Below are 21283 nucleotides of genomic sequence, written 5' to 3'. Positions count from 1 at the left end.
TTTTAGTTGTCATTACTTATAATATTATTGAATTTTTCAGTGTCTGTCCATTGCAACTTCTGCGTGAAATTGAAACCAAAGTATGGCTCTTAGCCGTTGAGTCTGAGACTCAGGTGAAGAGTGAAGGTGATTTCAATTTTACCTTTTCTACGAGGGAGAGTGGTATCAAGAACGACTCCAGTATTATTGACCGAACTGCAAGCATAATATCAAAGATGGACAACCATATAAATACATTTAAGAGTAGAACTGTAGAAAAATATGAGTCCAGGGAAAATAACCAAATCCCTCACAAGAATTTTGTGATAGATGCTGGTCTTTCAACTACTGTTGGTGGGAATTCAAAGATTAAAAGAAGGAGCAAAGGATACATGGCATCAAGGCGCCCACCTCTTGAATCAGCAGATAAAAGTGCTGATACTGATGATGTCTCTAGTACTATTAATTTAAAAAATGAGCTGCAGTTGCAAGATGAAAACATTAAAGTTGAAATGTCCTTTTCTAGATGGGAGGAAAGGGTTGGAACAGCAGAGCTGGAAAGGGCTGTACTTTCTTTATTAGAATTTGGGCAAATTGCTGCCGCCAAGCAACTGCAATACAAATTCTATCCTGGACAAATACCATCTGAGTTTAGACTTGTTGATGCAGCCTTGAAGCTTGCTGGTAATTCAACTCCTCCTAGCAATGTATCAGTGTCAATCCTTGATGAGGAAGTGCGTTCAGTTATGCAGTCATACGGTATACTGAATAAAAAGCACCATGTTGACCCACTGCAGGTGTCCAACCAAACCCTACTTCATGCTGTTTTTTTTTCTCTACTGACAATAAGATGTGTATAAATATAATATTGTGGTCATGCAATGCTAGGTTTTGGAGAGTTTGGTGACAATTTTTACTGATGGCAGTGGGCGTGGGCTATGTAAGAGAATAATAGCAGTTATAAAAGCTGCAAACACCTTGGGCCTCTCATTTTCTGAGGCATTCAACAAACAACCAATTGAACTGCTACATCTCCTTTCTCTTAAAGCACAGGATTCCTTCGAGGAGGCCAACTTTCTGGTGCAGACTCATCCAATGCCAGCAGCAAGTATTGCTCAAATACTCGCAGAATCTTTTCTAAAGGTTAGTTCATCATTTTGTTTCAATTTCTATTTCATGATGATTTTGCATGGCATGGTGTGTTGTAATTGGTAAATGTGTTAGACAACACTCCTGGTCATACATAATTTTTTTGTGGGCATGTTGCATATATTTGAATATAGTCCCATACTAACCAGGATATGTGAACTGGTGTCATTTTGACTCATTTTTTTATTTAACATGTAGTTAAGAAGGTGTCTGTTAAACCACTAGTTAGATACAATTTTTGCGACATTAATTAGGTCCATATAACTATATTTCTATGTTTTGCCAGGGTGTGTTGGCTGCACATCGTGGAGGATATATGGATTCACAAAAGGAGGAAGGGCCTGCTCCTTTGCTGTGGAGATTTTCAGACTTCTTGAAGTGGGCAGAGCTTTGTCCCTCTGAACCAGAAATTGGCCATTCTTTAATGCGTTTGGTGATTACTGGGCAAGAAATACCACATGCTTGTGAGGTACCGTGCTGATAGTTGTCAGTCAGTCTATCAATTTCTTTCACTACTATGTTCAGAAAATGAGTAAATGGTGAATTAAGATTAGGTTGCTGGTGGGAAAATTCTAATTCATATTGATTTCTGGATGATAGATGGAGTCCTTTGTGATGTGACACCCCTTATTCTTTGTTTTGTTTGATTATGGAGGAAATTCATTAAGATTAAGAAAAGAATGTCATGAATGTAAAAAAGCTAATTAATCCCTCAACATGTCTGTGAGGGACACCCTTTTAAAAGACCATGTACTTTACCCATGTGGAAGCCAAGCTCCTAATCTTATCCCAAAGACGTTGCTCTTGTAAACGGATATCCTTAAAACTTGATAGGGACCTGGGTATCATGGGGTGCCTAAGTCCCAATTAAGTAGTATTGGATACTCAGTGGAATATTTAAGTGTTTAGTTCTCCCCATTTAATAACTTAAGGTTAGGTTCCTTAAGTGCTTGGGTACTTATCAATTGAATCAAAGTTGGCTGTTGATGTCTCAGAAAGGCCTACCTATGGAGGGTTTTGATTGGTGGAAGGTTTTGGCCAACAAGGTAGTTGAGTGAAGTGTCACTGGTGTTGGCTCTTAGGGTTGGTGCTGTGATAGGGACTTGGGTTTATTTATGGGTTGTGTATGTCCCTCATCAAGTAGAGCGGGATACTCATTTAAGTGTCTAAGTCTCCTCCCTGAATAGCTAGCTTTTGAGGGTGGATTCCCTATGTGCTTGAGAACTTTACCAAAACCACCCTCGTGACAAAATGTAGCAAACATTGCAATTTACCAAACTTTTTTTTTCTCTGCTGCAAAAAATGTAAAAAACCCAAACAAACAAAGAAATCCATATAACAGTGGTAGCAGAACAGAACAATATAAGAGCAGGCGAGTCTCAGATTATAATACTTTAAGATATATTACCTTGTGTCTACACACTTGAAAGTTGAAACATGTCATTGGCATTAATTCTATCAACCACAGTTGTTCAAATAATAGTCTTTGAGAGAGCTTTTGACTTAAGGGGTCTATTTTGGTGGAATGTTTCTCTATTCATTTACTAGTACTGGTGAAGAAACAGAAACGAGTTGACTTAAAAGAACCTCCAATTTAGAGGAAGATAATTGAAGCAAGAAAATTTTATTTCTCATCACATTTTCTATTACAACAAAGTTTTTAGGTATAAGTTGCTTCCCTGCAAGGAACAAAAACAGTACAAGCAATTACAGTTACAGTAAGCTGTCACATGCCAGCTACAGCTAGCTGGGCGAACTAACTGAAAACTATCTCGGTACAATATTCACACATTTTCTAACCAAAAACGGTTGTCATTCCATTAACCAAGTCATACAATAGCCAATAATTGAATCATCATGTGGCAGAATTTTAGCTGTAGAAATAATAAACTTGTATTTGTGTAGAGAAAGAAACAGACAAGGCATAACAAGTTATGGAACTAGTTTACTACAAGAGTGAGATAAGTGAATCGGAATTGTAAGGATTAAATGACCACTTACACACTTTTAGGGCCCTAAACATTTCTCTTTATCCAATGACAACTTGACAGCTGATGGTATTGTTTACAATATCCCTCTTCCTTTGTATTATTGAAAGCTGTAGTAATCTGGATAATAAAGTATCTAAATGACTCTGGCTGAGTCTTTACTTTTCCTGAAGCTGACACTATTCTTTCCTGTAAATTTGGCATTTTCAGGTTGAGCTTCTCATTTTATCTCACCACTTCTACAAATCATCTTCTTGCCTTGATGGAGTTGATGTTCTTGTGGCCCTTGCTGCAACTAGGGTTGATGCTTATGTCTTGGAGGGTGATTTTCCATGTTTGGCGCGCCTGATAACTGGAGTTGGAAATTTTCATGCTCTAAATTTCATTCTTGGCATTCTTATAGAAAACGGTCAATTGGATCTTCTTCTTCAGAAGTACTCTGCTGCTGCAGACACAAACACTGGAACTGCTGAGGCTGTCAGGGGATTTCGAATGGCTGTTCTTACATCCTTGAAGCATTTCAACCCTAATGACCTTGATGCATTTGCCATGGTTTGTGTTTTTTTAGTACTGCAATAAATGAATATATAGATTAATGATTGTATGCTGCTAACATACAATTTATTTATGTAAATATATTGAGTTAGTCAGTACCGTTCAATTATAATTTAGTCCAAGTGTATGCTTCATTTTGACCCATTCAGTCACATTTTATTTTTAAATGACTCGGGGATTATTGAAATAGTGTCCTGTTCACCCACTACATAATATGTTATGTCAATAGTATGGCACTACATATTATCTGATATGTTAATAACTTCTTCAAGCAACGACTTTAAAAGTGCACAAATTGTTCTATTTTGCCTGCTCAGAAAATTTTTCTTTTCATTTCTCCAAATAAATGAAGTTTAATTTCTTTCAAGCTAAAGCAAAGAAACTACATTAAAATGTGATAATTTATTGATTGTAATTGTGTTCTGTACAGGTCTACAATCATTTTGATATGAAGCACGAGACAGCGGCTCTTTTAGAGTCACGTGCAGAGCAATCATGTGAGCAGTGGTTCCGCCGCTACAACAAGGACCAAAATGAAGACTTACTGGATTCTATGCGCTACTACATTGAAGCTGCTCAAGTTCACTCTTCTATCGATGCTGGCAATAAAACACGTAAAGATTGTGCTCAGGCTTCCCTTCTGTCCCTTCAAATACGAATGCCAGATTTCCAATGGCTTTATAGATCAGAAACCAATGCCAGACGAGCGTTAGTTGATCAGTCTCGATTTCAAGAAGCCCTGATTGTAGCCGAAGCTTATAACCTGAACCAGCCAAGTGAATGGGCTTTAGTACTCTGGAACCAGATGCTTAAACCGGAGGTAATGGAGGAGTTTGTAGCTGAATTTGTTGCAGTTTTGCTTCTTCAGCCTTCAATGCTGATTGATTTAGCTAGATTCTATAGAGCTGAAGTTGCGGCCAGAGGGGACCAATCCCATTTCTCTGTCTGGCTCACAGGGGGAGGATTGCCTGCAGAATGGGCTAAATATTTAGGAAGATCATTCAGATGCTTATTGAAGCGAACAAGGGATTTGAAGTTGCGGATGCAGTTGGCTACAGTGGCAACTGGATTTGGGGATGTCATTGATGCATGCGCAGAAGAAATGGATAAGGTCCCTGACAATGCAGCGCCTCTAGTGCTGAGGAAGGGTCATGGTGGAGCTTACCTCCCTTTAATGTGAAACTTTCTACTTCAGATCATCAGAATGATCTGACGTTCACCATGGATAGCAAGTTGGTTCTTGACCTTTAACCATTGATGGATTCAAAAACAGTTGGGGATTATTGCTGCAAACATTAAAGATGGGGAGCAGAGAGACCTGAAGTGTTGATAAAATGAAATCGGATGGTTAGTTGATAGAAGTGCCATGTATATTTTTTGGTTGACTAAATGCTTGATGCTTGTATACTATGCCAACTGTATCTGTAGCTCATTCTTGTAAAACACTATTCTAGTTTTGTTTTCTCCATTTTTTTTGCAGGGAGGAGAGAGTAGTTTCTTGTCGCTTTTGAGGCTAGTAGAATAGAATGTTCCATTTCTTTCTTTTTTTGCCTCCAAAATGTATAGTTCCTGTACATCAAATATAAAATTCCATTTATCATGTTTTACATCCTCCAATTCTTTAAACAAAATATTTGTGCTTGGTGGATTCGCCTAGTGCTTCTGGTTACACATTTTATTATGTTGATACATTATGAAAATAATAAAAGTATTGTGAACTATATTAAGAAACTATGGACTGCCTAAATAGCTTTGATTCAGAACATGTTACTGAGTGATGTCATTTCGTTACAGTTTGACATCACAGACTCAACAATTCTTCCCTCATTTCAGTATTTTTTTATGATAAAACCGCATGTTCATCTCTAACTACGTGAATGAAGTTTAATCTTTCCTTTGAAATAGTTTCCATTCAACTTATGAGAATATTGTTAACGATTTAATTTCACATTAAAATTATGTTGTCCATTTTTTGTAGTTGTTAAATTGTAGGGTGATTATCAATTAGATATAGTTATTGAAAAAATATACAATTAAGTTTAACTGACAATTTTTCTTAGATTTTTTTAACGAGAAATATTTTTTTGTAAGTATTTATAAAAATATTAAATTAATACTACTCTACATAATTGACAAACCAAATTAATGTCAACATATTTTTAAGAACCATATTTGATCTCACATTACAAAGGGAATAAACGAGTGTCTGTTCTTTTTCCTTGAGTAGTGAAAGATTGCAATAATTGGCAGAATCTAATTAAAATGCACCGATTGTGTTAAAAGTTATTTTTAGTAATATAATTGTTATTTTTAAGGAAATTTTTAATTGGTAAAAATATAAAGAAAACTTCATAGCACAAAAGATAAACTCTAACAGTATTCTTGAATCTTTGACGAAAAAAAAATGCAACCGGCTTCGCTTAAAAATCTACAACAAAATATCCAATCTCTTCACGTCTCGAAGATTATAAAATAATTCGAAATACCCGGAGAGAAGAACTGGACATTTTTTTAATTATAATTCTTCAAAGAATCAAGGAATCCTAATCTCAATTCTTATTAATATCATGCTTCTCAAAATTCAACACAAAATCATTTTAGCAATTGAACAATGTTATAAGCAGGAAGGGAAATAATCGAATACTATTTTTCTCTCAACGTCTAAAATTGGAAAACAAAAAACTTAAAGAGAGACTACAGTATCTTAAGAAAATATTTCTCTTGGAAAAATGCATGAGGGTAGGAAAAAAAACTATTTATCTTTACTTTTGTCTGAGTGTGTGTGCTGAGATACAGTAGGACGCCTCTCAGCAAGAAAACGTTTTGTACTCTCAAGGACACCAAAGAATATTGAACCACCGATGCCTATCCATAGTACTCTGGGACCAATACCCTGCAGTAAATATAAAATTATAGTTTTTAAGCACCAAAATAGATTTCTTGCCATGAAGCTGCACCCTACGTTTGGATCATGCTATTTTACCACTCAAGTTATACAATGTATGGATGAAAAATCACAAAATCCTTACCTTCAAAAAGGCACTAGGTCCTTCTTCCTTAATAATGGTTTGAACACAGTCAACAATTCCTTTATACTGGTTTGCAGATCCCTTGAGGAAGAAAATAGGAACTTGTGAATGGCTTGATAAATCACACTGAATATTCTCATTGATTTAGTTCTAGATTACTCATGCACACACACACAAGGTATCATTTGTGAGTGGATGTAGATGGCTATCTTGTAAAAAAATATTATAAAAAAGGAACAGGATCATAGCTTACTTGAACCATTAACCTTGTCTTGATAACATCAAGGGGGGTAGTTATAGCTCCAGTTAGTGCACCTACAAGAAACAATGCAGTTAGTCACATCCCAACACAAACAAGGGGTTTAGTTGGACTTACAGTAAGGCTTAACACATCAAACATGAAAAAAACCAAAACACAGCAATTTATATTTTACGAAATCCTTATTACCCTTAAATCCCGTTTCCCCTCCCCCAAATTTTTTTCAGTAAAAATGGAAAACAATACAAGATACAAATGTTTAGATACAAGCATGTGAAAGGTTATAGGTGCCCTGTCAGAAATTTTGAAGGTGCAAGTTTCGTATAGTAATACTTCAAAAATGGAAAAATATCAGTGTCAGCATACCCTTGTCGGATATTGATACTCCTTAGAAACTTCCAAATTCGTATTCAAAAGATATCAAACTTTCAATTTTTTCTTTTGTCTCTTGAGCTTTTCAGATACTTTTAGAATTCTTTCAGATTCCTATCCGAAAAGTAATCAATCTTTTTTCATTTGATTTTGAATTTTATCTTGCATGTGACTTCAGGTTGGCTTCAGGTTTCTTTAGCAATCATATTCTTCCTCCTGCTATGAGAGGAATTAAAGTACATAATCCTTCTTTTGGCTTATGTGCATTCCAACTTTTGACTTTAGTCTAGAAGATATGAAGAATATAATTGTATGAAAAAGGAGAGCCAACATTGTGGGACACTTGTGGAGATATATCCACATGATGGAGTCGGACTTTTTGAATTGGCAAAGGTCTCTTGATGAACCAAATTTAGAAATTGTGTAACCAAATACAGGCAATGATATAATTAGCATTGCACAATAATTTACCAATGCTTATAAAGTGTAGGATATTGTAGAGTCAATACTTCTTTTGAGTTCTACCAAAAGATGTTTACATTGATATAGTTAATCAAGACTAGTCATGATATAAACTGCGTATATTTTACTATAAATGATATAAACTATATTTTGTAAATTTTTAATCATCATAGTTATGAAAATGACTCCTTTATCAGTATTTTATGTCTGTATAATATATTCTATATTTTTTGTGTAAACTCTCTCATATTAGTTTCTCCAAAAGTTAATTTATTAACTTGCGCGTTATGGAGATTTTTTTCCACTTTTTATTCTTATAACAACTTTAGGAGAAGTTTATTAAAACAAGTTTGTGGTCATTTTGATTCCCTAAAGGCTAGTATACAAAAGAAAAGTTCGCAAAATGCATGGAAACAATGAGATCAAAATGTTTTTTAACAAAGTCATGTATAACATACATTGTTAGAAGTTAAATCACAAAAGAAGAATCCAATCCAAAATACCAGTCCATCGGGTGAGAAAGGCTTAAATACCAACATTGTCACCTCCTTTAACAAAAAACGCACACAACAACATTCAATTTATTGACGGCTTCACTCGCCATCAGCATTTTGTGTGTACCTTAATTCAACCTATAAGTAGCCCTTTTTGTCAAACTCTTAATGAAAAATACTAAATATTATGACTTCAACACAAGAGACAAGAGGAGGGTCCAACCCAAAAGACTAGTTCATTAACTGAAAAAACCTCAAGACTTGTGTACCACATCAAATAACTTATCCTAATCCATGTGGGATTCCGAACATATATTAACATCATTTATACTTGTTATCTTAACTTGTTCTTTATAGCATGCAATGGGATCATGAATAAGTGATACAATACAATACTTTGCTATGAAAGCATAATGTATGTAGATCAGGAAACCAAAAGAAAAAAGATTCAGGTTCTCTCCCTAATCCTCTATCTTCTTTCATTTTTTACTGATAACCAAAGCATCAAATGGGGGAAGGAATGTAACTTGTCACCTTGCAAAGAAAATTAACAAGATACATTTTAAACAGTAAAGGCTATTTGTGTTAAACAACCATACAACTTACAAGATTAATTCAATAGTGAGGATAAAAAACTAGAAACTTTTAAATCCCTCGTGCAAAAAATCTCAACCTAGAACATAAACCCCTCATAAGCTATTAGAAATGAAACGTAGCATGTACCTATATCCACATATTACTCTATAATGCCTATATAAAGATATGCCTATAATGGCATGCATTTACCTGCAAAAGCACCAATAACTGCATTTTCTGGATCATTCAGATTTCTTCGTGCCTAACAAAAAGGAATATAAAACTTAAACTACGTAAGAAATAAGAATTATTTTATTGATAATAACCATATAAATTACATTCTCATAACCAAACTCTAAAATAAGAAAATAAAGTATATTGAAATGAATAGGAATATTCTAAGAATATTTCTCCTAATCAACATGTGTAGATATTTTTATCCTAATAATCTTCTGATACTTACAACACTCTCTCTCAAGTAGGTAAATGAAAATCAATCATTCTCAACTTACCTACAAGATCTTGGAATGTCTTAAGGGAGCCCGTTAGTGGAAATGTCCACTATCTAAAATCCTGTAGAGATCTGAGTTGTAACCACAAGACCTCTGTCAAGATTATAGGCAATGTTCATGGCTAACTTGTTATCACATAGTACAATTGCATAAGACTGTCAACCTTTATTTTAAGGTCCAGAGTCTTTCTTCACACATACCATAAGCAAAGACTAAAAGTCCAGCTTCTCCAGTAAAACAAGATACTCTATCCTACTTTTTGCTTCTCTGGGTTACCAGAAGAAAAAAGTACCCAAATATAGATTTTCTATCAATAACAGAACCAACATAGTCTGCATCAGTATAAATCTTCATAGTTAAAAAGTTTTCAACAGTAGCCCCTTGTATAGAAGTTTGACTTAACCCTCTTCAAGTGTCATGCAATCCTCTCTTATACTTAAAGAACTCATTATGCTCTCATAGGATGATGATGGAAGAGAGGCTAGTAGAATCATTATTGCATTTTCATCTTCTCTACTTTACGTAGTATGTCATAGCTCCATCAAAATTGAATTGAGTCTTTCACAGGTAATCTTGTGTCTTCAACAACTTGTTACAGACGAATTCTTCCATCAAGAGCTTCTCCAGCTTTAGCCAAAACGTTGCCAAAGTCTTCTCCTCAAGAACCACATAAAGAACATCTTCTAATAGAGAATAAAGAATCATCAAATGTGTATTTGTGTGTATTTTCCTCTTGCATCTCCAAAACATGTCTCCCTATGAGCAGCATATTCATTGAGAGTGTGTCCCCCTCAAGTTGAAATTGTTATTTTCATTAATTTTTTCGATTTTGGAAGTGATACCTATCTTTTTGCAAGAATGTAATCAACAAATGTAAAAAGAAATAAAACTATGATACTAATTTATTGCGAACAAAGTGTTAAATTAAGCCCAAAAAAACAAAAATTGTGCAGTGTATGTTGTTCAATGTGCGTGCGGAGGAATGAAGATCATATTAGATGACCTTAAAATAAAAGTTGACATCCCTCTGCAATTGTACTGTGATAATAAGTCAATCATGAGCATTGTTCATAATCCAGGACAACATTACATGACCAAACATATTGAAATTGATACACACTTCATCAAAGATAATCTTGAAGAAGTTTGGTGGTTCCAACCCATGTCATTATACGACTTTAGTTAGCAAACATCTTCACTAAGGGACTTCTTTAGCAGATTCTAAGATAGGCAAGTTGGGAAGGATCAATATTCATTTACCAACTTGAGGGAGAGTGCTGCAAACAAGGGATTACTGGAATAAAAATATCCTAATATCTCTATAGTTACCAGGAAAAATATCTTTTGAATCACATTCATTTCAGCTGATTTTTATTTCCTCTTTTAAAAGAGTGTGAATGTAATTGTCATGATTTGTACTCAATAAAATTTTTATTTTCTCTCACTTATTTAAGTGTAACAATTAAACATATGAAAACAAGAATAAGCTGACATTGAGAATATTTATATCCTAATAATCTGCTATTTATTATAATTACATCAATCACGAAATGAAATATAGGAGCAAACATGTTTGAAGAGAAATAGGTTGAAAATGAGTAGAAATAAAGATTGCTAAGTTGAAAAGAAGGAAAACAAAAGAGATTATTTAATTAAAGAGAAGTAAAGGATAAATAAAAAATTGAAGTTAATTTTTGTTATTATATCGTAATAATAAATTTTATTATTTATTTATACAATTAATATATTATAATTTATAACTTTCGCACTTTTCTTTACAAATAAATCAGGGCGGAAAGCAAAAGCACAGTCTCACTTTCTTTTAAAACTTTCTACTATTTTCTTCTCAATCAACCATCCTCTTCCCCTCCCTTCTCTTCCCTTCCATCCTCTCTCCCTCCCTTACTATCATACAAAACTACCCGGCAAAGTTTGACAAACACACTGCTTCTCATAATAGCAGTGAATCCATTGTACATCAGAGTATAAAATACAAAAAATTTCATCAAAGAAAAACTCAACACCGTCTTGGAAGGAAATATTTTCTGGCTCAAGACTATAACAAGAGAACAGGAATTAGAACATGAAATTTGTGTCAGAGAAACAAAAATAGAAAAAACAAAATGGATGCTTCTAAAACACATGAAGATAGAACTTGAGGAATTTACCGCGAGCATATAACCTATTCGAATCTGCTCGTAGATGCAAAATTGAATAGCATCAAAGGGTAAATCTCGCAACAAAAAAGATCCATACCCCTGTGATTTCAAAGATCAATATTAGGGAAACATTTTAACATATGGTTGCAAAATTGGTGAATATAATTTATCAAAAATGTTTGGAAGGAAGAGATGGTGAACTTCATACAGCATAAAATCCTTTAAAGCGTTCCTTAGAAGCAATAAAGCGAACAGCACCAGAAGCTGAAGTAAACTGCCCAGTTTGCATTCGTTGCTTGATAACCTGAAGAGCATGTAAACATATGAAATTATCCAGTGAAATGGTTTTCAACTATGGAATTGTCTTTTTTACAAATAAGAGAATTTACTTACCTCTGTTGGAACACGAATCAATGAAGCAGCCAAGCCCCCTATGGCACCTGCAGTCTAATGAGATTGAAAAACAGAGATTTTTACCCCATAAAAATAGATAAAGTTTTACATAAAGAGGAGTGGGTGCCAAGCAACAAAAGAATGATAAAATAGACAAAGCATAAACTCCAATGCAAGCCAAATAAATGCCAGACTTCAAAAGACCATTTGGCCAAAATTCAGATTTTTTAAAGCAGTAACAGACGGGTCTTTAATTTACTTAAATTTCAGTATGTCCTTTGGAATATTTGGAGAAAAGACAGATACTTTTTTTTCTCCTATTCATATATGGAGTCATACAATGCTAGAATATGAAGTGGGAGTTTGATTTGGAAATATCAACAACTCTGCAATAATTTAAGAGAAAGCAAGAGAAAAATATAGGGGATGAAAAACTGATACCTAATTCTGATCTGAATTGGATAGTTTAGATCTTGTAATAATTCTAACTTATCTTCCTAACTTTCAATTCCTAAAGAGCCTTTACACCAATATCTACATATCAATGCTAATATAAGAAGTATCTTACCAAATGACTAAAAGCACTCAGATTTTCAGGAAATATCCTCAACAATTTCTGCTTTATAGGTTCATAAACTCCCACAAATAAAGCAGATGCCCTGCACATTTAAAAGCAACAAAAAGGTGTGAAGGAAAGAAGCTAGATTTATTCATGATTTCATCCCTTCATAAGCATGAAATAAAAACTTGTGAAAATAACTAACAAATTTGAGGGGAAAAAAACTCTTTTTGGCTTTCAATATGCATAAAAACAAATAAATAGTTACTTTATTCCTAGATAAGGACATGGCAAAAAAAATAGATGATGTTAAGTAAGAATACTCGTGGGTGCACCAACTGAATTGTTTCAGATCACAATTTGTCCAGAAATTTTACAATACATTACTTTTTATAGGTGAACTAGAAACAAAAAAGGATCGGGGGAGCCTGATGTTGTAAAGCTTTTGCTATGCACAGGGTCCAAGTAGTACAACCAGAGCAGAAACTAATTCAGTTTTGGGAATACTTTAGTCTTCTTACTGCACAATTTTCCATTAAAAGCCAAGTAGGCATAATTTATGTAAACAAATAGGATGTAAAAATATGACATCCACAAATCAACAATAACAATCAAACTTTATCCAACTAGAGGTATAAATGCAAAGATTGCTTGTCTGCTGCACATCCTAATGCAAGAACCCAATACCATAATAGGGTTAAGATCTTGCACAATACCGAACGAGCTCCAAGAATTCACAAGTGGAAACTAGAAAAGAAACTATATTGGGGGAGCACATTATTAAAGTAGAGTAAAACAATGGCACCTAAGAATACATAAATCCCCAACATGGAGTTTTAAGGATCCCGAAATCTAGCTATTTCAACAAATAAATGACAATACCTGTTAATCTGCATGACAGTTTCCAACCATAAACAAGATTTAAGTAAATCAAAATTCATAATCTGTTGAGTTCGGAGAATAAATTAAAGAATTATTAAATAGCTCTGCTAAATTCTTATGATTTATGATTTATGTGAATATACAAGCTCACTACTATATTTATGGTATCTCAATTCTTGGCAGCAATAATGTAGTTGTGATCCCAAACTTCTCTATCAAAGAAACTCCCAGAACCTGGTTAAGACAGTCTTACTTTCATGGATGCAATCAATCGTAACATTTTCACAAAAGAAACTAGCAAAAAATCTGCTGTGGAAGTAGCATCGAGTGCTTTGGCATTTTATGGATACATGCAGAAAGCAGGATGCAACAAAATACATAAGTAAACAAGGCACACACGAAATACTGTGGTTTGTCCTTTGCCTATGTCCATTGTCAGACAACAAATAATTACACTAAAGGCAGTTTCAGCACATGCATACCCGAGCTAATAATACTATACATAGTTTTATAGCCTATTTAATTTAATAGTAAAACAACATCTTGATTTGCAAACTCAATATCCAGTCTTGGAAGGATCTACAAATCTCTTTTCATTTAAAAAAGTTGGGAAAATGGAGTGAACTCACATTTTACTATCCCATACGGTCTGTTTGGACGAGTTTCTCCACAGATCTTTTACAAGAGAAAAATAAGAATGAAAAATTAAAATTAGTTTCTCCATAAGTTAATTTATAGAAGTTCTCCACCTCGCTTCTTAAAATTTTTATTTTTAACTTGTGCATAAGTTAACTTTAGCTTATGGAGAATTCATTTAATTTTTTTCTTCTTATTTTTCTCATTTATAAGTGATTATGGAAAAATTTGTCCAAACATACTCTAATTATTTGACTCCATGTCTCTCTACAAAGTCTCCCTGTTCAAGACATACTTCAAGAACCACCGACAAAAAGGGGTGGTGCTGAATGCCAGCCAAAGAATTACACTGCCTAAATCACCTCTCTTCAGGTTATGCAATATTCACTCAAACTAGCCAAACAAATCTACTTTCGTTGTCATATGTACTACTATGTTATTTTTCAAATGTTTTTTGCCACTGAATCTGCAAAATGAGATATAGAAACCAATGACAGTGTAATTTTGCAGTTAGCATTTAGAAATTCACATGTTTGAATGTTTCCTTTTTCTTCTAAATATTGATCCTTCACACAAAAATGTAAGTCTCTTGAGTTAGCTCACTGATCAGAAATTCAACGAATCACCACCCTGGAAATAAATTTATTAAGCATGCCAAAAAAATTTGCACTTTTTTAAAAAATGATTGGTTTTCAAAAATTTCTAATTAATTTAAAACCCTTAAATGTTTGAAACATCATGCTATCCGAGATTCTCACGGTAAGACACCAGCAAGGTTCCCTGCCAATCCGGAATAAAGGCCTTTCAATATTAGTTTTTCTCCTCCGCGAGCAGCCTAGGGAAAGAAAATATCATCAGCACATTCAATGTCTGTCAACTCAGCATAAATACATAAACAGACAAAAACAGGCATAAAAGGGGCATATAATTGTGTAGTCAGTAGCCATTAACGAAAGTACACCAAAAAAATGTTGTGGAAGAGCACAAACAAAATCCTTAACCGAAATTTAGCATAATGAAAAAGTTATTTAGCATCTTATAATGCAAATCAACTAACTAAGCATTCTATACATATTAAACGCTAGACAAAATTTTATAGCTTTCTTATTTTCTAATAGTAGATTTTATCTCAAAACCAATTTTCATTAAGTGAAGTTCACTAATAAGTATATAAATCACACCCAACAATTGAGGAAATATGTGTGGAAACTACCCGCCTCCATAGATATTTGTTGGATTAGGCCATACAATACATAAACAATGAAGATCCTCTCCACAAACTTGTAATTGACAGACACGAGCTTGATCTATTTGTACCATTTATAAACAGATTGGGTGAACCCATTTCCAGAAGGAATGAAATTGCCAAATTCATATAAGTACTCAGGTGATGTAGAACTTTCCAGTCCCCCTCTCCACCTCACACAGACAAATACTTATTGGACCAGGCGATACAATTGAAACTATAGATGCGGTGGAAATTCCGTCCAAATATCTCTAGCAACAAAAATGAGCTAATGTCTTACAAATAAATTGGGCTTATAAGAGATGTCGGAACGTCAACGTGGGACATCTTAACACTTGAGTCTTTCCAAAATAAAATACTATCTATCAAGAATCATGCCTAGATGGCATTGATGCAGAGCCTTAACACTTGGCATCATATTAAAGATTTAGGCATCAAACAGTAATCAGTACAATACACAGCAAAGCACAACTTTTAATCTAATATTTGTCATAAGAACCTGCCTGCAAACGTGTTTTAATAGTGTCGATTGGGTATAAAGCTGTTTCAACAACAACTCCAGCTGTACCTCCTGCAATAACGCCCTCTGCAAAAGAAAGATTGAAATGCAATAAACCCATCAATAATACTGTATCATCTACCAACTAATTAAGAAAGTAAAATACTATTTAAGAGGAGCGAAAATTCAGTTCTTCAGTTCATCATATATGAAGAACTCCGGATTTCGTGCTAGTCAGCCTTCTGTAGAAGTGCCTAATTGCTAAATCTCTTATGTAGAAGTGAATATTTTGTGTTGTGTTGAGATTTCAAAACTTGGTAAATTAAACAAAAAGACAGTAAAACACCTACTAAAATCATATTTTGCTGAAGTGGAACACCAACACTGACAAAATTTCTTCAATGTGAACAACACCAAAGAAGAAGATCTTATGCGTACCAAATAAAGTGCGTAAGAAGTCAAAAGGCTTTTCATCTCCCATGCTAACTGATGCAAAAGAATTTTGCACAAGAAAGTTCTGTTTTCTCTTCGAACAAGTATCTGTGAAACCATATATCCTGCTAAAATGAGAAGCAGATAGCACAAACCAGCAACAAATAGAGTGCTAAAATAACACAGGAACACGAGATTCTCACCCTAATATAGATCATTCGCTAAATCATTCACTAAAATGGAAAATATGCTACCCATTGACAAGTTTAGTTCACATGTAAAATTGATATTCCCTTTTCACTGACCATACCAGCAATAATATAGTAAAATCTGTAATTTATTTTTCTCTCCGGATATAATTCTAAGTCCTAACTTTCATATGCTTAACTAAGAAAACCTCGTGTTTCCTATGGTGCTGCTTGAATCAATATATCATAAATCCTTGTACCAATTATCGGCAGCAAAAATCAACTCAGTCAAAATTACTAAAATACAATTTCTCCCTGTGTGCACATAAACTTGTATATCCTATAATCGTGATATCAATGAGTTCCCAGTATTCACACCAAGAGAACAACAATCCTAACTAAAACAAAAAATGAAAGAAGCACAATCACCTCTTACACCAATCACAGGTAATTGGCATGCACAAGTTGAACCTCCACAAATGCCCTAACCTAGATAGTAAGGAGTGATAAACCTTACATTTATAATTTTTCATATAAATAATCACTCAATATTAAAAAAAAATGAACCCAGATGTCTCAAATTCACACATACACACGGAAAATGCAAAAGGGTTAGCTACCTGGTAATGAAATGGCAGAGTCATTAACCATAACGGACAGTGTAAAGTGACCCATTAAGGCCCAACAACTGCACCAATAATCAAATAACAATCTAACTGAATTAATATCATTTAACACAGAAAGCATCAAATTTTGAAACAAAAAAAAAAACGCAACCATTGAAGTTGGTTTCAATATAATGTGAAGCAAAAGCAAATGTTTACCGCAAAAGTGAGAAGAGTGATGAAACTAATACAAGGAAAGTGAAGAGATAACAGTCACGGATAGAAGAAAAAGGAATATGCAGATACAAGTTATCTTCTTTTTTATCTTGCCATATTAATTACACTATCCGTTATTTCTTGATGAAGGTTGTATTATAAACTCAAGAGAGTCAATTTTTATGCATACTGAAATTATCAATCACAAAAAAACAAATTATAAACAATTATTATTTTGACAAACTTTACTTAACATTAAAAAAATCAAATAAAATTTAACTTATACACAAATTTAAAATAAAATAAATAAATACAGTAAATAAGAAATTTTTTATAAATGAATTTATCTTTAGGATACCCATATAAATAAATTTATTTATTTATTATTGTATTTTTCATAAATTTAATTTATGCACAAATTTAATTAATTATTATTGTGAATTTATAGAAAGATTTGAAATAGTCTTGGTAAAGTTTAAGTAGATGTTATTTATCACAAACACTGATACGGACATTTAAATATATATAATCTCTAAAATGTCGAAAATGAGGATACGGGGACACCAATCTATATTTGACAATGTATAAGTATGTCTTAATTTTATTTTGTGAAAAAAATATATTTTTCATGGTTGGTTCATAAATATTTGTTTCTTATTTTTAAAATTATAATAAAAAATTATACAATAAATTTGAGTTTTTATAAAATTAATGTATTTGTCATTTTTAAAATTGTGTTGAAACGGTGCTAGAATTGTCATGACTCAACAAAATATATTTTTTGAATTATACATTTCACTCATATGTATCCTACAAGTGTTGTATAAGTGTCACTGTCCGATAAGTTAGAAGGTATTTTTTCAATACTTAAAAAATATTCGGTAAAGTTTTTTTTTAATTTGCAATGTTTATTCAATTAATAAATTTCTTATTTGCTTTATGTTATACTCTTAATTTGTTGAAGCAAATGCACTCTTTGATATTTAGATATGATATACTAAGCACCATATTTTTGTTATGATTGGAATAAAATAAAAACAATCTACAAACATTATTCAAACATTCACTACATTTTCTCAATTATGACAACACTATGCATACATAAAAAATTACGGTAAGAACTAAGCAATTTAGATCTATGATCACTAGTCCCACTGGCCAAGAGGTTTCTACAGAAAAAATGTGAAAATAAAAGTGAATACAATTAAAAAGCCCCTCACATGTGGCATTGCATTAAGAATGTTTCCAGTGCTCAAAATTGCTAAGGGAAAGTTGCAAGCTGGTGTAGATGGGTCCTCTGTTACAATTTGTGCTAATCCATTGAAATCACATGCCTCAACACTTTGATCATTTATTTGAAAGAACTGATTGAAAGCATATGAAGCATTTCCAGCTTCATCCAAACTTGCACAAGAACGACCAGCACCTAAGCTTGTGCAATCACCATGCAGACAAGCATAAGTGAATGAAGGTTGCAAATTCTTCTTACTGCTATTTCTTTTAAGGACACACCATTGTTGCTGTTGGTAAATAACCCCTTTTGCTGCTACAGGCATTTGATCTTGTCCTTTGCCAGAAAAATCAACAGAAAACTTTGGTTTCCCATCATAAGTAAAAATACCCCAATGTCGTTCAAAATCACCTGGTGCAACACTTTTTTGATCCTCATCAGTGAGAGAAAACAGATAAGTAACCACAGTTTGTGGATGAAGTGGACTACCTTTCTTGTTTGCCATTTTCTTGAGATACCCTTGGTAGAACCTTTTTGCATTTTCATTAGTGGCACTTTTATCACCATCTGTGGGCCATCCAACTTCACCTATAACGATTGTCACATTAGGGTGACCAACTTTTTTTAGAGACCAAACAAGGGTATCTAAATTTGCATCAAACATGTTGCTATAATGTGTATTTTTGTCATCAGTTCCTTTTGCATTACCATCGAAGAATGCATAATCCTTTGGAAAACCTTCATTCTGATACAGACTAAGGAATGGATATATGTTAACAAGAAATGGTGACTTATTTTCCTCAAGAAATGTCACTATATCTTTCATAAGATCTGCAATGTCCTTGCGAAAACTTCCATCTGAGGGTTTATCTGTAGCAGACTCATACACATCAGCATTTAAAGCTGTTGTCACCTTGATTTGGTCTCCAAAACCAGCCTTGCTTAAAGCCCTTTGAATATTTCTCATCGCTGGAAGTGTTGTCCCCACAAACGAGTTGTTGTAACTTTTCAAGAATGGTTCATTTCCAACAGATACATATCTGCATTGTTGATATATATGAGTAGTTGTTGTAAGGACTAAAACAAAAATTTCATGAAAGTGTAAAGATTGCAATGATTGATGAAAGCTAATTAACTTTGGAAAATAAAGAACAATGAGAGTTTTATGTGAAGGAATTATATATATATATACACACCTGATGTTGACCCCTCCATTAACTTGTTTGGTAACATTATGTTTAACCCAATCTTCTGCCTTATCTTTATGTTTAGATAGTTTCTTCAACATTTCATTAGGAATTCCAACCATGACTTCAATGTCTGAGCCAGAAAAAGCACTAACAACCCAAGGATCTGCATCAAAAAGCTTTATTCTACTAATTCCATTCTCTTTCAACAAATTCACCACAATAGGAGGATCCAAAGGATGAGATGATATTTCACCCCAATTGACACCAATATCTGGTAGAGCTTCTCTTTGGCCACCTTGCTCTTGTCCTTGGCCACCTTGCCCTTGTCCTTGGCCTCCTTGTCCTTGGCCACCTTGTCCTTGGCCACCTTGCCCTTGTCCTTGGCCACCTTGCCCTTGGCCACCTTGCAGGTGGCAAAGAGCCATAGCCAGAATCATACAAAACGCCCACATAAAGGATAAGTAGGTATTAGTCAGTAAAAAAGTTCATTAGAAGGCACAAACGATTGTTAGGGTTGAATACTTAACACCAAAGAAATTTTGTTGAGTGTTCTTGTGTGTTTAATTAGCTACAATGTCTAAATAAAGCATTCAGAAAGTACTGGCTCTTAAGCTACTTCTGTAACTAACTTTCTATTTGTAGATGCCATAGTGATCTACCATAAATTTTTTTCTGAAGTAGGAACTTATTCCTCACTAAATTTTGTAGGTAAAATAGAACAAATAAAATTCTGTTGTCTGTTCACTAAATCTGATACAAGAATCAATGTGCTGTCTACAATTTGCATTATATTGTATACAAAATTCTTATATTGGTCCTCATTCTTTCTTTTCAATGACAACCACATTCTACTGCCCCACAACACAAGTTCTTAGGGATATTTTCTTATAGAAGTTTGCTTTTCTCACCAAAAAAAATCAACTACATTTCCAATTTTTAGAACAGAAATATTAAATGTGTTTATTTAAAAATAAAAATATCAAAATTATGAATTCAACAAAATAGAAAATAGAGGACAAAAGTGATATATTTTAAAATATGATGTTAATTTTTATGTATGTTATAATTTTTACATTATCAATTAATTTTATCTCAAATAACTTTAAGAAAAACTTAAATATGTATTTTATTGTTTTGGTTGCTACTTTTTTAGGTTATTTTAGTCTCTTAGCGTTCAATGATGATATGATAAATAAAACATCGCGTTATCAAGATACCTTACTTCATGTCGTGTTGTATAAAAATATATTTTAAGAGAATTAAAAAAAATATTATTTTATTATTAATAAAATATGAAGTGATTTAATAAAGAAAATAATTTTAGCCAAAGTAAGGCGTGGTATTTGATTTTTTAAAAATTAACAATTATGACAATAACATATATTAAAAATATGAAATTAATAAAATTTGTGATTAGGTTAAAATGTAAATTAAGTTTTGTAAATTTGGAAATTTTTACTAAAGTAATACAATTTTTCGTGAATATTATCAAAATGGATAGTGTATCAATAAGAAACAAAAGATATATATAAACATTAATATAAAATAATATCTTATATAAATATATTTACATTTTAAAAAATATATAAATTATATAATAGATAATAACATATTGCAATTTATAACTGTTTTCTTACATATTTATATTTTTTTATTCGTATATACTTAATCA

General features: G+C 33.1%; 3 protein-coding genes across 5 annotated transcripts in view; 1 reads left to right on the top strand and 2 right to left on the bottom strand.

The window, feature by feature from the left end:
• The window catches only part of LOC137812428 (spatacsin carboxy-terminus protein), a 37186-nt gene extending 31908 nt beyond the window's left edge, over positions 1-5278 (top strand). For both annotated transcript variants that reach the window (XM_068614396.2, XM_068614395.2), the window contains exons 22-26: positions 41-776; positions 868-1122; positions 1415-1597; positions 3327-3668; positions 4102-5278. In XM_068614396.2, coding sequence (XP_068470497.2) covers positions 41-776; positions 868-1122; positions 1415-1597; positions 3327-3668; positions 4102-4851 — 2266 coding nt within the window. In that variant the 3' untranslated portion in view covers positions 4852-5278. The remainder of the gene's footprint in view (positions 1-40; positions 777-867; positions 1123-1414; positions 1598-3326; positions 3669-4101) is intronic.
• Positions 5279-6209: 931 nt separating this feature from the next.
• Positions 6210-17333, bottom strand: SAMC1 (S-adenosylmethionine carrier 1). 2 transcript variants are annotated; one of them, XM_068614394.2, is made up of 14 exons: positions 17194-17319; positions 16990-17057; positions 16799-16858; positions 16188-16289; positions 15754-15836; positions 14763-14839; positions 12496-12586; positions 11928-11981; positions 11743-11838; positions 11544-11633; positions 9074-9125; positions 6954-7015; positions 6701-6781; positions 6210-6564 (listed from the first exon to the last, which is right to left on the bottom strand). In XM_068614394.2, the coding sequence occupies exons 4-14, from the start codon at positions 16228-16230 to the stop codon at positions 6424-6426; spliced, it is 870 nt and encodes a 289-aa protein (XP_068470495.1). In that variant the 5' UTR covers positions 16231-16289; positions 16799-16858; positions 16990-17057; positions 17194-17319; the 3' UTR covers positions 6210-6423. The 2 variants fall into 2 exon arrangements, with proteins under 2 accessions (XP_068470495.1, XP_068470494.1); XM_068614393.2 differs by lacking the exon at positions 16799-16858 and having other exon boundaries at positions 17194-17333.
• Positions 17334-18193: 860 nt separating this feature from the next.
• LOC137809797 (glucan endo-1,3-beta-glucosidase 6) lies at positions 18194-20139 on the bottom strand. Its single transcript, XM_068610874.2, has 2 exons — positions 19618-20139; positions 18194-19461 (listed from the first exon to the last, which is right to left on the bottom strand). Exons 1-2 carry the CDS (start codon positions 20061-20063, stop codon positions 18360-18362), a joined length of 1548 nt encoding a protein of 515 aa, XP_068466975.1. The 5' UTR covers positions 20064-20139; the 3' UTR covers positions 18194-18359.
• Between the last annotated feature and the right edge of the window lie 1144 nt (positions 20140-21283).

Source organism: Phaseolus vulgaris, chromosome 2 (genome assembly GCF_051622355.1).
Source record: "Phaseolus vulgaris cultivar YP4 chromosome 2, ASM5162235v1, whole genome shotgun sequence".
NCBI classification, from domain to species: domain Eukaryota; kingdom Viridiplantae; phylum Streptophyta; class Magnoliopsida; order Fabales; family Fabaceae; genus Phaseolus; species Phaseolus vulgaris.
Note: the sequence above shows the minus strand (reverse complement) of the source record. Positions and strands in the feature narration are given on the sequence as shown.

Coding starts and splice junctions, on each gene's coding strand:
- SAMC1 (XM_068614393.2), bottom strand. CDS start 17,044: ATGGGTCACTTTACACTGTCCGTTATGGTTAATGACTCTGCCATTTCA. Junction 11,839..11,927: donor TGATTCGTGTTCCAACAGAG/GTAAGTAAATTC, acceptor CATGCTCTTCAG/GTTATCAAGCAACGAATGCA. Junction 9,126..11,543: donor GAATAGGTTATATGCTCGCG/GTAAATTCCTCA, acceptor CCTTTTTGTTAG/GCACGAAGAAATCTGAATGA.
- LOC137809797 (XM_068610874.2), bottom strand. CDS start 20,063: ATGTGGGCGTTTTGTATGATTCTGGCTATGGCTCTTTGCCACCTGCAA. Junction 19,462..19,617: donor AATGGAGGGGTCAACATCAG/GTGTGTATATAT, acceptor TCAACAATGCAG/ATATGTATCTGTTGGAAATG.